The sequence below is a fragment of the Dama dama genome, chromosome 9 (genome assembly GCF_033118175.1).
Source record: "Dama dama isolate Ldn47 chromosome 9, ASM3311817v1, whole genome shotgun sequence".
NCBI classification, from domain to species: Eukaryota; Metazoa; Chordata; class Mammalia; order Artiodactyla; family Cervidae; genus Dama; species Dama dama.
Genome location: NC_083689.1, coordinates 88,174,576 through 88,187,812, shown reverse-complemented (window position 1 = coordinate 88,187,812; position 13,237 = coordinate 88,174,576). Strand labels below are relative to the sequence as shown.

General features: G+C 35.1%; 1 protein-coding gene across 1 annotated transcript in view; it reads right to left on the bottom strand.

The window, feature by feature from the left end:
• The window catches only part of RASA1 (RAS p21 protein activator 1), a 108,405-nt gene that overhangs the window by 17,545 nt on the left and 77,623 nt on the right, over positions 1-13,237 (bottom strand). Inside the window, exons 10-12 of the mRNA XM_061151966.1 lie at positions 6,632-6,752; positions 5,892-6,048; positions 1,660-1,747 (exon numbers count right to left, since the gene is read on the bottom strand). Coding sequence (XP_061007949.1) covers positions 1,660-1,747; positions 5,892-6,048; positions 6,632-6,752 — 366 coding nt within the window. The remainder of the gene's footprint in view (positions 1-1,659; positions 1,748-5,891; positions 6,049-6,631; positions 6,753-13,237) is intronic.

Below are 13,237 nucleotides of genomic sequence, written 5' to 3'. Positions count from 1 at the left end.
GAGAGAATAATTTTGGGTTTATAAATTAAATATTTGGCATACATGTTTCTAGTAAGCTCTGTACTATTGCTTCACTCAATTATGTCTTCAATGTGTTGGCTACTTCAGTGAATCTGAATTCTATCAATGTTTAGAGTATGTCTTTTAATGGGCAAATTTAGACTAAATCAATTACCATAGCTTTTATAAAGAGAAAACAATAACCAGAGATCCTACAGGTCACCAAAGTAACAAAAATTTGGAATACCGTGGCATTTTTGGACTTTAAGGGGTACATGAAAACACGAAATATGGAAAGAGTGTAGATAAATAAGAAAATGTTCTATTTATACATTATGTGAGACACCCAAAACATAATGAAATGTCATCAAGGTGTGTAATACATCTCTAGAAAGAGAGAACATGATAAAATAACTGAAAGACAGGATACACAAGTTTATTTCTTTCCTAACTCAATTTCTAACGATTAAAAAAAAAGTCAAAGTTACCAAAATATTATGAGCACTATTTTTGCAAATTAGGGATAAATACCCATGCTCAAACGGTAAAGAATCTGCCTGCAATGCAGGAGACCTGGGTTTGATCCCTGGATTGGGAAGATCCCCTGGAGAAGGTAATGAATACTCACCCCAGTATTATTCCTGGAGAATCCCATGGACAGAGGGGCCTGGGAGGCTACCATCCATGGGGTCACAAAGAGTCAGACTAATACTTTCACTTTTTTCACCCACGAAACAAGGTTTTATGTGTATTACAAGTATTCAATGAGTATTCAATTGTGCTATTTTTTCCATGACATGAAAAATGATATGCAATTATGAGCCATAAAACACAATGGCTCATTCATCAAGTTTATTCTACAGCCAAACATATCTTCATAATTTATGAATCAGGAGCCCAAGCCAGGATCCAGAGTTTTAAGAGCATCTGTCTCATATCCAGAATTGGCAAATTATCTTCTTTTTTCAATAAAGTCACGTTCTTTCACCTCTAAACTACTTTCAGGTTCCTTCCATAGGGTATTAGCAGAAGAAAATACAGCCATGTATCTACAAAATACCACTGAACACCCCAGAAATACTGTGGTTCAGAGAAATCAATGTATTTTTAAAAGATCTTTAAAAACATTTCTTCACATTACTTAAAATTTAATAAGTTTTAATAAAGGCACTGCACCTGGATCAATGGCTAATACTGAAAGAAAACATTATATCTAGACTTAGAAGAAAAATAGAAAAATCCCTCAAATTTTTCCTTGTGATGACTGAATTTCTATTTTTAGATACAGAGTTCAATCAGTGAAGAATAGCCAACGCTTATTAGCAAAACTAACTGACTTACCTTTTTGAGTATACTGAGAATATCTACAACCTTTCTTCAGAGAAGATTTTAAATGAGCATTCTCAATTGAGTCGAACATCATAAGAGTTTTTTAAGGTCAATTTAAAATGGAATTTTCCCAATAACCCTTCACTGTGTTTTTCTTTGGCATTTCTTTCAAAAATTTTTTTACACATGAAAGTTCTTATTGCTAGAAATAAAAGATGATTAGATTCCAGGCACCTTTTTTATCACCTTAAGTGCAATAGTTTTCTATTCTAGTTAAGAAAATATGGACTGAATAAAGGTTTATAGTAGTTGAAAAAACATTTAACTTACCTCTGCCTGTTCTGGAGTTTCTCCTGCAAAGTAGAAGATGTAATGTTCTTCACTAAAGTGCTGAACCACTATCTGGAAACAGTTTGGCCTTTAAAATACAAACAAAAAGTTAGTAGGAAGTTCAACAAAATGTACTGATTACAGCACTTATATCAACTTTAGAAAAAAACATATAATTATGTAATTTATACAAAATTAACAATTCATTTAGAGAAATAATCCATTGTACTAGATTACTAAAAAGAATATGTCAGCTGCATATATTTTAGAAAGCTTTCTATCTGTAATACTGAAATCTATCGAAGTTTAAAAACGTTTCAAAGTACTATGTAAATTATTTTAAAATAGAAAAGTTACAAGAAAATTGAAAACCTAAAACAAAATTGAAGCAGAAGTGCTAGAAGTGCATGTAGCTCATCTAAAGACTGAAACAAACAAAATGTTACTAAACTTGCAGCTTAAGGATGATACAGAATATACATTTCTATGTACTGTGGCTATCTCTCAGTAGATTATGGGTGATTTTAATTTTCTTCTTTATAACTTTATTTACTAAAAAAATTTTTTTAACAACTGGCCATATTTCATGTTAAAATGGAAACATCAACAAGCTTATTTTGCGGCTCAAATGACCTAATAGTAGTGTACAATAAATATTAGTTCTTATCTTCCTATAAGTATGTACTGTACTACATATAATTCACCTGACAAGTAAATACAATATTAGTAGTTTACATATTTTTTGAAGATGTGTTGTTTTTCCAATTAGATTTGAAGGTTTTAAAAGGGCCTTCAAACTTTTGAAATTCAATAAGTGTTATTTGTATTTCTTGCCTTAACCAAAGAAATATCTTAGACCTTGGTGTCAGAAGGTCATAGCAAAATACCCAGAGTACAAGCTTAACATATGGATTAGAGATAAAAAACCATGTCTTCAATGCTTTAAGAATACCATAATACAGTGGAATATGTCAACTGAAAACTTCTGATTCTGAAAGTGGTTTGTACCAGATTAACCCTCCTGGATGGATAAAATATAAACCAAACAAAACACAACTGTATGAAGTCACTGGAGAACAATGAGGTGGCTAAGACTTGAGGGACCAAGATATAATGAAGTGAGAATGACATTCTCCACAACTGTTCTTTTCAAGGTGATTGCCAGTTCCTAAACTGTTTAGGGCAGGAAGCTGAGGTGATAAGCAGAAAGCATCTAAGAGGCTAAAAAGCTAACCAAGCACATTCAGAGTTTCACAGTGTTGGGAAAGACAAATGAGTTCAGGGCCTTTAAATGAGGAGGCTTTCTGTTACATACTATGTCCACTATTCAGTCAAACATAAGTTGACATTAGAGGAATCAGGATCAAATGACTGAAAAGCTGAAAGAAAAACAAATGAGAAAGACCTACATATAACACAGATGTTGAGGACAGATACAACTTCCAAATATTTTAATAGTAATTAAAAGGCTTTGAAAAAGATAATAGAAAAGAGAATTTTGTTACATAACTAGAAATATAAAAGACGACTCAAGTGGAAATTATAAAGCGGCAAATGTAATAAAAATAAGACCTCAACAAGTGCATTTTAGTACAGAAGAATAGTGAATTGAAAGACAAATCAAAGAAAATATCCAACCTGAGGCACAGAAAGGAAAAAAATTACGAAAAGCATAGAGGAAACGGTTTCACAGACACATGGGACATTGTAAAAGGTATATAACATGTAACACGAATTCCAGAAGGTTAAAGTGAATGTGGTAATAGGACTGTTTAAAAAGATACTAACAAAGAATTTTTCAAAACTGACAAGAGACATCAGGTCTTAAGAATAAAGAAGCTCTACAAACATGATAAAATTTTTAAAATATTTTTTTACAGTAGGCACATATTGATTTAACTTTTGAAAATCTAAGATAAGGAAAGGTCTCAAAGCTTCCAGAGAAAGATGAAATAAGTATACACATTGAAGGAAAAAAAAATATCCATAGTCTCTAAAAGAGAAACAATTAGAATGACAAAATGTTGGAAAGCAGAGACTCTTTACAAGGCTTAAAGAAAATAATCACCAAACCTAAAATGTAATATCCATCAGAAACATCCTTCTTAAATAGATAAAGCAATAAATACTGCCACAATAAAAGATTCAGCCTAAGAAAAGGTAAAGGTGCAAAACTCCCATGTAAATATTCAGTACAGCAATAACTCTCTGTATGACTGAAATGTCTTTCAACTTGTGCTTCTGAAACAGTTAATATTTAAAGTAAAGCAGTATTAAGAGTCAGAAGTTTAATATAAAGAAACATTAGGGACATCTCAATAATACTGAAAAAAACCTGGAAAAACTACACAGCCACACAACTAAAGCACCGGAGAAAACAGCGGAATGGCAGTGCTGACCAGCATTCCCACACCACACGCTGGGTGACAGGGCAGTCATCTCTCTGCTGTGGGCTGCCATGAACTTTCACATTAGACTCTACCCAAATGCTCAAGGTAAGTCAGTACATTGGGCTCTATGCTTACACAAAGCAAGAAATATTCAGTGACTTAATCTATTTGATAACACAACAAATACTGTATTCTCAGGATTTTCAGTAGTTACTGGAGGAAATGTTCACTTCTCCTTTCTCTGGTACTGTCTGCCACCTTTGCTCTCACGAAGGAAGTGGCTCTGTGAGAAAAACCCAGTACACACAAAGTAAGGCAGAGTAGCAAGATTGAGAGGAAGCCAGAGGTCTGATCCTACTACATCTGAAGGCCAAGTTTCCCATATTGTTAAGTGAGGGGAAAAAAATCTTAAATCCTATCTTACCCAGACTTTTTTTTTTTTTTTGGATAGCTGTTTTCAAGAGATATTAAGAAGTGTTTGGGGCTGGGGGAAAGCGAGAGTATCAAGGTCAAATGAATTCATGAAATACTTCATAGTATTTTATGATGATTCACACAGTATTTCATGATGATTCACAATATTTCATGTTGATCCACTCTTGATGATTCACAATACAAACATGGGCTACAACTTCAAAATGTCCCACTGTATGGAAAATTATTTGTTCAATTCAGCATCTCCCAAACCTATTTGACTACTTAAAAGATGCACTGTTAAATTTCAAATAATACTAATGTGATCTCCAAATACAATTTGGACAAAATGACAAGCCTGTATGTTCTACAGGTATTTCTCTTGAAGCTTTCCCAACTTAAACAGGAAAAACTGAAGTTGCCTAGTAGAGATGCCATCCTGCAGCAGAAAATAGACTGTTAAAAATTTGCTGTAATTATCTTCAAACACGCCTGTGTGCCTTACTCAGCCGCCCAGTCATGTCCGACTGTTGCCATCCCCATGGATTGTACGCCCACCAGGCTCCCTGTCCATGGGATTTTCAGGCAAGAATACTGGAGTAGATTGCCGTTTCCTTCTCCAGGGGATCTTCCTGACCTAGGAGGCTAACCAGCATCTCTTGTGTCTCCTGCATTGAGAGGCAGATTCTTTACCACTGGTGCCACCTGGGAAGCCCCCATAGCAATCCGTAATAAAACTGCTTGCTAAGTATACCCAAAAACACTCTAGAATGGATTCATAACAGATAGTCCATCAGTCCATCTTATAAGTGATCAAATAGGTTTATTAATAATACTGATGGTGAAATATAAAGAAAGGCTCTTATTACAAAAATCTAGATGGAATTAAGTGCTGAATTTGCCTTGTGATGTTCAGGATTTACTTCTATTTATTTTCTTAAAAACTGTGACATTAATGTAAGAAAAACAGTTTTAATTTCAAATCTGAAATACTCTCTCCTCTTTTCTATTGAAATAATTGTTTTTATACTACAGTTGTCTCTCAACGTCAGCTTTCTTAGGAATCAAGTTAATAGTACAACTGAGTGATCTAGTACTATCATATGCATTGAGTTAACCAAGAATGATAAAATAGGAGAAAGGTGACAAGAATCAAAGTCATTCAAAAGATTGGCAGTAAATGCACTGCATACAGAGTTAAGTCTTAATACAAGAGATCCATAGATTTCTATGTGATATAGTGGAAGTAGAATTTTATGCATAAGTTAGTCTAAAAGAGAAAAACAAAAATTATCCTAGAAAGTAATTATGACATTTTCAAATGATTTTCAGGATCTCAAAATTGGTTTGCTATGCTTTGAAATGATCTGAAAATACTATTTTATTATTAAAACAATTCCAAAAAGATATAGGAAACCAATTTCTTACCTGCCAAAGAGACTATCATGAACAACATAGACAGAACACACGCTGAGATCTATTAATCCTTTTGGTTTTGTAGCTCGTTTTTCACTTTCAAAATAAATAAGTTGGGCATCACTGCCCTCTAAGATAAAATATAAATTTTTCCACCTTTTTCCCTTTCCTGTTAAAGAAAAAACAAATTATTTTCCCTTAGCCAAATAATGAACTACAAAATCACTGACAGTAAAATCATAAAAATGATCATTGCTTAAAAAAAGTCAAATATATTCATATTTCAAATTTTATTCCCGAAACTTCAATAATACCAATCCTTACAAAATGAGAAAACGTCTGTAATCTATCTGTAGAAAAATATTTGAATCACAAGGTAAGTGACAAGGGGACCTTAACAGTGTATTTAGAAATTTCACTACAATAAATCATTAAAATTCTCGCTTAGCATTAATTCTTTTCTGGTCATAAGGGAAAAAAATCTCTTCTGCTAGTCATGTACCCCTCATCCCCCACATTTCTTAATGCCAAACTGAGGCAAATATATATAATAGGGACCTCAATACCATCAATGTGATAAATGTCAATAAGAATTTTCACTTAAAAAAAGTATGGATAGACAGGTGACCAAGAGACCGAGAATGTCAACTTGTTAAATTCATAGCTCAATGATAAGATTTATGCCCAATACTTACAATGTTTAACAGCAAAATACTGAAGCTGAATCTTTAGTCTTAAAAGTTTACAATTACCTTTTTTTAGAAGATAACCTTTTTTAACAATATTTTTATAAAAGGCATCCTTTGTTTTACGACGAATTGTATTATAAATTTCCTTGCCATCCACTGCATCATTGAGTACTTGTTCTTGATCCTGAATTTTCAAAAATATTAAAATCACTTCATGAATTCTTGATGGAAATGAAGTAAATCTACTAAACTACCAACTTAAAAACCAGATTGTGCCTGTCTAGACATTTAAAAAAAAATTAATACCAAAATCTAAAATAATGTAACATATATACTAAGAGATTCTGCTTTCCAAAGAAATTTTCAAAAAGGTGCCCTTCCCATTTCTCAAGAACCGTTTTTTAAAATACAGTTTTTTGTGTGCTTATAGCAACACTGTTTTGAAAACATGCATTTGTCCCAGCATTAACTGATAGATTTGGACCAATTTGAGCATAAAGCAAATTCATGTTTGCTTATGCACAATTACATCCTCGAGAAACTCTAAGTGAGTGCAGAAAGCTGCACCCAGATGAAATGAGATGCCTAGGAATATGCAAAATACATCCCAAAAGCCTAACGGCCTCCCCAGATTCACTGAGTGTTATAAGCCATATCCATCCAGTCACATCTGGCATCCTAATGTGTCTGATTTCAGATAGTCCTCCTTGTACCACTTCCCACTGTTTACAACCCTTCTGATGGCCTCTTCCACAAGAAATCTTCAGGCCTTTTTCAAGGCAAAGTGCCTTATTTATTGTACTACGTGATGCGAAAGTAACTGCTGTTTTTGCGTTGCTGAACTTGGCCATCTGATTTTGGAATACATTCTTAAATAAATGTGGTTATGTTATACATCATTTTAATGCGTATTTCTCGCTTTATGCTTTTTTGCTAATGACTTATTACTTGCTGTTTAGTTTTTAGACTATGGAAATGATGTTAAGACAAAAAGCAAATTCAAGTGATTTTTTTTACTTGAGTTCAAATGCATCCTAAAGCAGCAGAGAAAAGTCGCAACATAAACAACACATTTGGCCCAGGAACATGAACATAGAGTGCAGTGGTGGTTCAAGTGATTTTGCAAAGTAGGCCCTGAAGATGAAGAGCATAGTGGCCAGCCATCGTAAATGGACAACAACCAATTGAGAGCAATCATCAAAGCTGATCCTCTTACAACTAACCGAGAAGTTGCTTAAGAACTCGTGTCAATCATTCTACGGTATTCAGCATCTGAAGCAAATTGGGAAAGGTGAAAAATCTCCATTAAGTGGGTGCCTCATAAACTGACCAAAACTCAAAAAAAATCATTTTGAAGTGTTATCTTGTCTTCTTCTACACAACAATGAACCATTTCTCTATCAGACTGTGATGTGCAACGAAAAGTGGATTTTATGCAGACAATCAGCTCAGTGGCTGGAGTGAGAAGAAGCTCCAAAACACTTCCCAAGTCAAACTAGCATCAAAAAGAGGTCATGGTCAGTATTTGGTTGTCTGCTGCTGGTCTGACCCACTACAGCTTTCTGTATCCTGGCAAAACCATTATATCTGAGAAGTATGCTCAGCAATTTGATGAGCTGCTCCAAAAACTGCAATGCCTACAGCTGGTTTTGGTCAACAGAAAGGGCCCAATTCTTCTCCACGAGAATGCCCAACCGCACATTTCACAACCAACACTTCAACAGTTGAACAAATTGGGCTATGAAGTTTTGCCTCATCCGCTATATTCACCTGACCTCCCGCCAAATGACTACCACTTCTTCAAGCATCTCTGACAACTTGGTGCAGGGAAAACACTTCCACAACCAGTAGGATGCAGAAAATGCTTTCCAAGAGCTTGCTGAATCCCGAAGTATGGTTTTAATGCTACAGGAATAAACAAACTTATTTATCAGTGGCAAAAATGTGTTGACTGTAATGGTTCCTACTTTGATTAATAAAGATGTATTTGAGCCTCGCTATGATGATTTAAAATTCATGGTCCAAACCCGTGAATACACTTGCCCCAACTTAAATATTTCTTACCCATTTAGCACACATAAAAACTCTGCTAATTGTTACTAGTTTCTTATCTCTGTGTGTCACTGATGACTCTTTTCAGTGCTGTACCCACAACTCCACCTTTCCCAGAATCCTGTGGGGTTTACTGCATGATTTTATGACACTGAACTATAGGAAGGCATGAATCTTAACTGCTAAATCCCCACAACCTCCTATAATAGAAGAATTAGGATGTCAGGAAGAATATAAAGATAAAAGTGCCTTTATAATGATCTTCCCCAAAGAAGTCAATCTTCAATACTGCCATCTAGTCCAATGGACCCGATTTTAGTTTTTAGTTTCTTGTTTGAGCAGCTCTTATTACTTGCAAGAATATTTTATGACTTTTTCTTAGAGATTCATGGATCCAGCTGAACATTTTATATCTAAGATATGTTATAGAATTTTCATGAATCCTATTTTTTCCTACATCTTGAAACACTCTGCTATTTTATCATCCCAGGAACCATTTCATCATGACTCAACAATTATACTCAAGTATGCTGAAGAGAATGGCAAACCACGGCAAACGGACCAAATCTAGCCCACTGCCTGTATTTGGACGTAGAGTTTTACTGGAACACAGCCATGGTCATTCTTTTACATACTGTGTTGCTGCTTCACTACAAAGGCAGAGTTTAAGTAACTGAGAAATCTAAAAATCTAAAATATTTATTATCTGGTCCTGTACAGAAAAGTCTGCCAACCTTTGGCCCAGAGGCTGATGCAACAGTGAAATATATCAGCTCTATTGCATCACCTCTGGCACTTTTTACTGTGTTGCCAACTATTGCAGCATCTTTCAAAAAATATAAAAGGCCATCTTTGTTATCTGTTTATTAGTTTTCACTGAGTGCAGATAAAAATTCAGAATTCTTAATTTTCTACTCATATTAGCAGAAAGAAAAAACTGAAAAAGATGTTTGGTAATTATAAAAGGAATCAGATGAATGCAAAGCAACATCAATACTCTGTGATCTACTGTGATGATAAAATTGATTTTGATAAGCAAAGTCTCAGACTGTAATTCTTGATATGGTAATATCCTTGATGAATTTTCTCAAATTCAACAATGTGCTGAGTAAATGTTGTACTTCTAGGGAAACAAAGGAAACTCATTTACTGTATTCATTTAGTTAGTGATTCAATAGGAAGGACATCATGCAATAATTTGTGACAAGAAATCTAGATAAACCTGTTTCCTAACAGAAAATGAGGACTCTTAAAACTTATGATTTGCATCAAGATTTACTCAATATGGCTTATAAATGGACAAAGGTATTTTGTATTTAAAGGTTACTGGAAGGAAACATATAATGTAGAAATTTAAAAATTTTCACCATATTGATCATTCTAATTGATGCTTATAAACCTAAACATAAAAATATATTACACTTAAAGAAGACTGTACTATCCAACAAAACTACGAAACAAAGTGTTCCAAAGTATTACAGCTGATGTTGCAAGAACAAGAAAGAATCAAACTAGAACACAGCTGAAATATATTTAAAATCTAGAATCAGTACTGCATTTTGACAGTAAAAATGTGAAAGAACTAGAGAAATTATAAGCAAAAACTATTATAAAAGCTGTATCTGAAATTAGGGTTTACAAGATGGATATGATTCAGGTCCGTACGTGACAGTGGATAACAGTTAGCTGCCTTCTGTTTCAGGAACAAGCCTTTATAACCAAGGCAATACAGAACAAAAATTGGGGTTTACTACATTTAAATTCTTATTAAATTTCTAATAAAGTTTTTTTTTTTGTACTAAACCTTCATTCTTACTCCTACAAATTATTCAGAAAATGACCAAGAAAATAAAAAATTTTAAAAGATACACTGCACCCAGATGATAGTGATAACTATGTCCCTAGTTGTATAGATTTGTACTTATCAATCTTTATCACAGTAGTGATGATATTTATTCTTCAGTACAGAATGGGGCATATTTGTAGTCTACATGGTGGCTCAGTCAGTCAAGGCTGCCTGCAATGCAGGAGACCCAGGTTTGATCCCTGGGTCAGGAAGATCCCCTGAAGAAGGAAATGGCAACCCACTACAGTATTCTTGCCTGGAGAATTCCATGGACAGAGAAGCCTGGCAGGCTACAGTCCTTGGGGTCACAAAGAGTCGGACACTACTGAGCGACTTTCACTCACTCATTTAAGACATTACAACAGTGACATTTGGATTTAATTACCTGATTTCAGGATTATATAAATCTTTCCTATTTAACATAAAGGCTGGTCATCTGATCTACACCACCTACATTGGAAGACACTATAGGCAGGGACAGAACTTCACATGCCAAGTTTTGCTAAGTTACTAAGTGACAGGAGGGAAGGCTTCTCAGCCTCCTCTTTCTACAAAGTTCTGGAGAAGGAGTCTTATACATTCCTCCCGAAGGGAAGCAGGTTATCTGACTGGTGAGAGTCTAACAACCACTGAAGCAAGTTTTTGCACAGAGGTTAGGTGTGCAGGCTCCTACTTCAGCTGTAAATCCTGCTTTTCTCAGGTGATGGCTAAGAAAACTCATTTAATAAATGAATTCAGTAAGAGTTCTTTGAGTGCCAGTGTTGTAGTTCTTGAGATATATCAGTGAATAAATCAAAGATCCTTACCCTCAAGGAACTTACATTCCAATGATGGAAAGAGGTAATAAACATAATGAATAAGGAAACTGAATTGTATGTTAATAGGTGGTAAGTGCTCTACAGGGTAGGGCAAGTAGCAGCAATAAATAATATACAAATAGGTCTCAATTGAGAAGATAATATTTAAGCAAAATTTGAAAGAAGTAAAATAATGAGGTGAGTGGATATTTGAGGGAAAGTCATTTTGGGCAGAGTGAACAGCTGGAGCAAAAATCCTAATGCAGCAAAGATCCTGACATATTTTTTTTTGAATAGAGAAGCCAGTGTGAGTGGAGAGGAGTGAGCGAGAAAGATGGCAGGAAGAGTTCAGAGGACCACGGGACACTGCACTAGTGTCCTGGCCACTAGTGCAGGGACTCTGGCTTTTATTCTGGATGAAATGTAGACCATCTCTTAGTGTTAAACAGAGCCGTGAAATGCTCTGACACATTTTAAATGGATCCCTCTGACTGTGGTACAGTTTTAAAGGGGGGTTGGGGGCAGAAGTGGCTAGAAACAGAGATGACATTCTCTAATAATTAGAATCCTGCTGGGAAAGAAAGGTAAGTGTTGCATTTCTCAAACTTCTACTGGAACATGCTTTTACTCCAGGCCCAAAATATTTCTGGTGATGGTTAAATCCTATATATATTTTGAAGGCAGAGATGGCATGATGATCCTGACAGTTTGGATACAGAGTGTAAGAGACGAAAAGAAGAGTCAAGGATGACTTGATGCCTTAAGTAATTTACTTACCTTCTCTGGTCCCAGTTTTCCTATCTGTAAAATTACAGAATCAACCTCATCAAACTGTCTAAAAAGTTAAATAATACATGTAAGACAAGGTGTCTAAAATAGTGTTCAAAAGGCTCGTTTCTTCTAGTCCACCAAGCAAAAAGATCACTGTGCTTTCTTTTTCACCATCTTACCCTGAGTAGGGGTACGCAGGGTCACCTTAGGGGGAATGAGCTGATTCTGTTAGCTAATCACTTTTACAATAATAAAAAGACATTACTAGCCTTTGGGTTCTCTAACAGTTAGAATCCTTCTGGGAAGGACAGGTAAGTGTTATGATTCTCAAATTTTTCTGTAAACTACTTTTACTCTAGGCCCAAAATAAGTGACTTCAAATAGCATTTAACGATTTCTATGAAGTAATCAAATTGCTCTGTAATCAGCATCAGTTATTTCTGAAGTACTGAAAGCGTTATAGGCACTTTTGTAAATGATAATACTTGGAGGTTTGTTCAGTTACGAAACAGTAACACAAGAATAAGGCACAATGTATATTTGAAGTAAGTTTTAAAACTATCTTATAATTTTAGTATAAAAGCTTATTAAGTGTCAAATGCTACTTATTTTTCTAACTATAAAAAATTTAGTTAGAAAATTCTAATAAGACAAATTTAGGACAGGAAAAATGTGTGCATGACTTGTGAGCAAATAAAATTACTCAAACAGCCAATCTGAATTAGAATGCAGAATACAGCAACGGGAGTGGCAGGATCCATCACTTGTAGGTAAAGGCACCTTTGATCCAGTAAAAAGAGCCTAAGCAGTGGCTTCTAGAAAGCACATACCATACTACGCAGACAAACATTAGGCAAAGTCTGCCAGAACTGCCAACAAAAGCTGTGTGTGTGTGTGTGTGTTAGTCCCTCAGTCACATCTGACCCTCTGAGACCCCATGGACTGTAGCCTCTGTCCAGGGGATTCTCCAAGCAAGGATACTGGAGTGGGTTGCCACGCCCTCCCCTCCAGGGATCTTTCCGACCCAGGGATCAAACCCGAGTCTCCTACATTGCAGGCAGATTCTTTATCATCTGAGCCACCAGAGAAGCCCCAACAAAAGTGGTACATAATTGCTAACTACAGATATTAGGAAGATGTCAACAAGGAGGTAACACTTGAGATGTAAACTTGCAGGATTCAGAAAGACAAAGAGGAAGAACC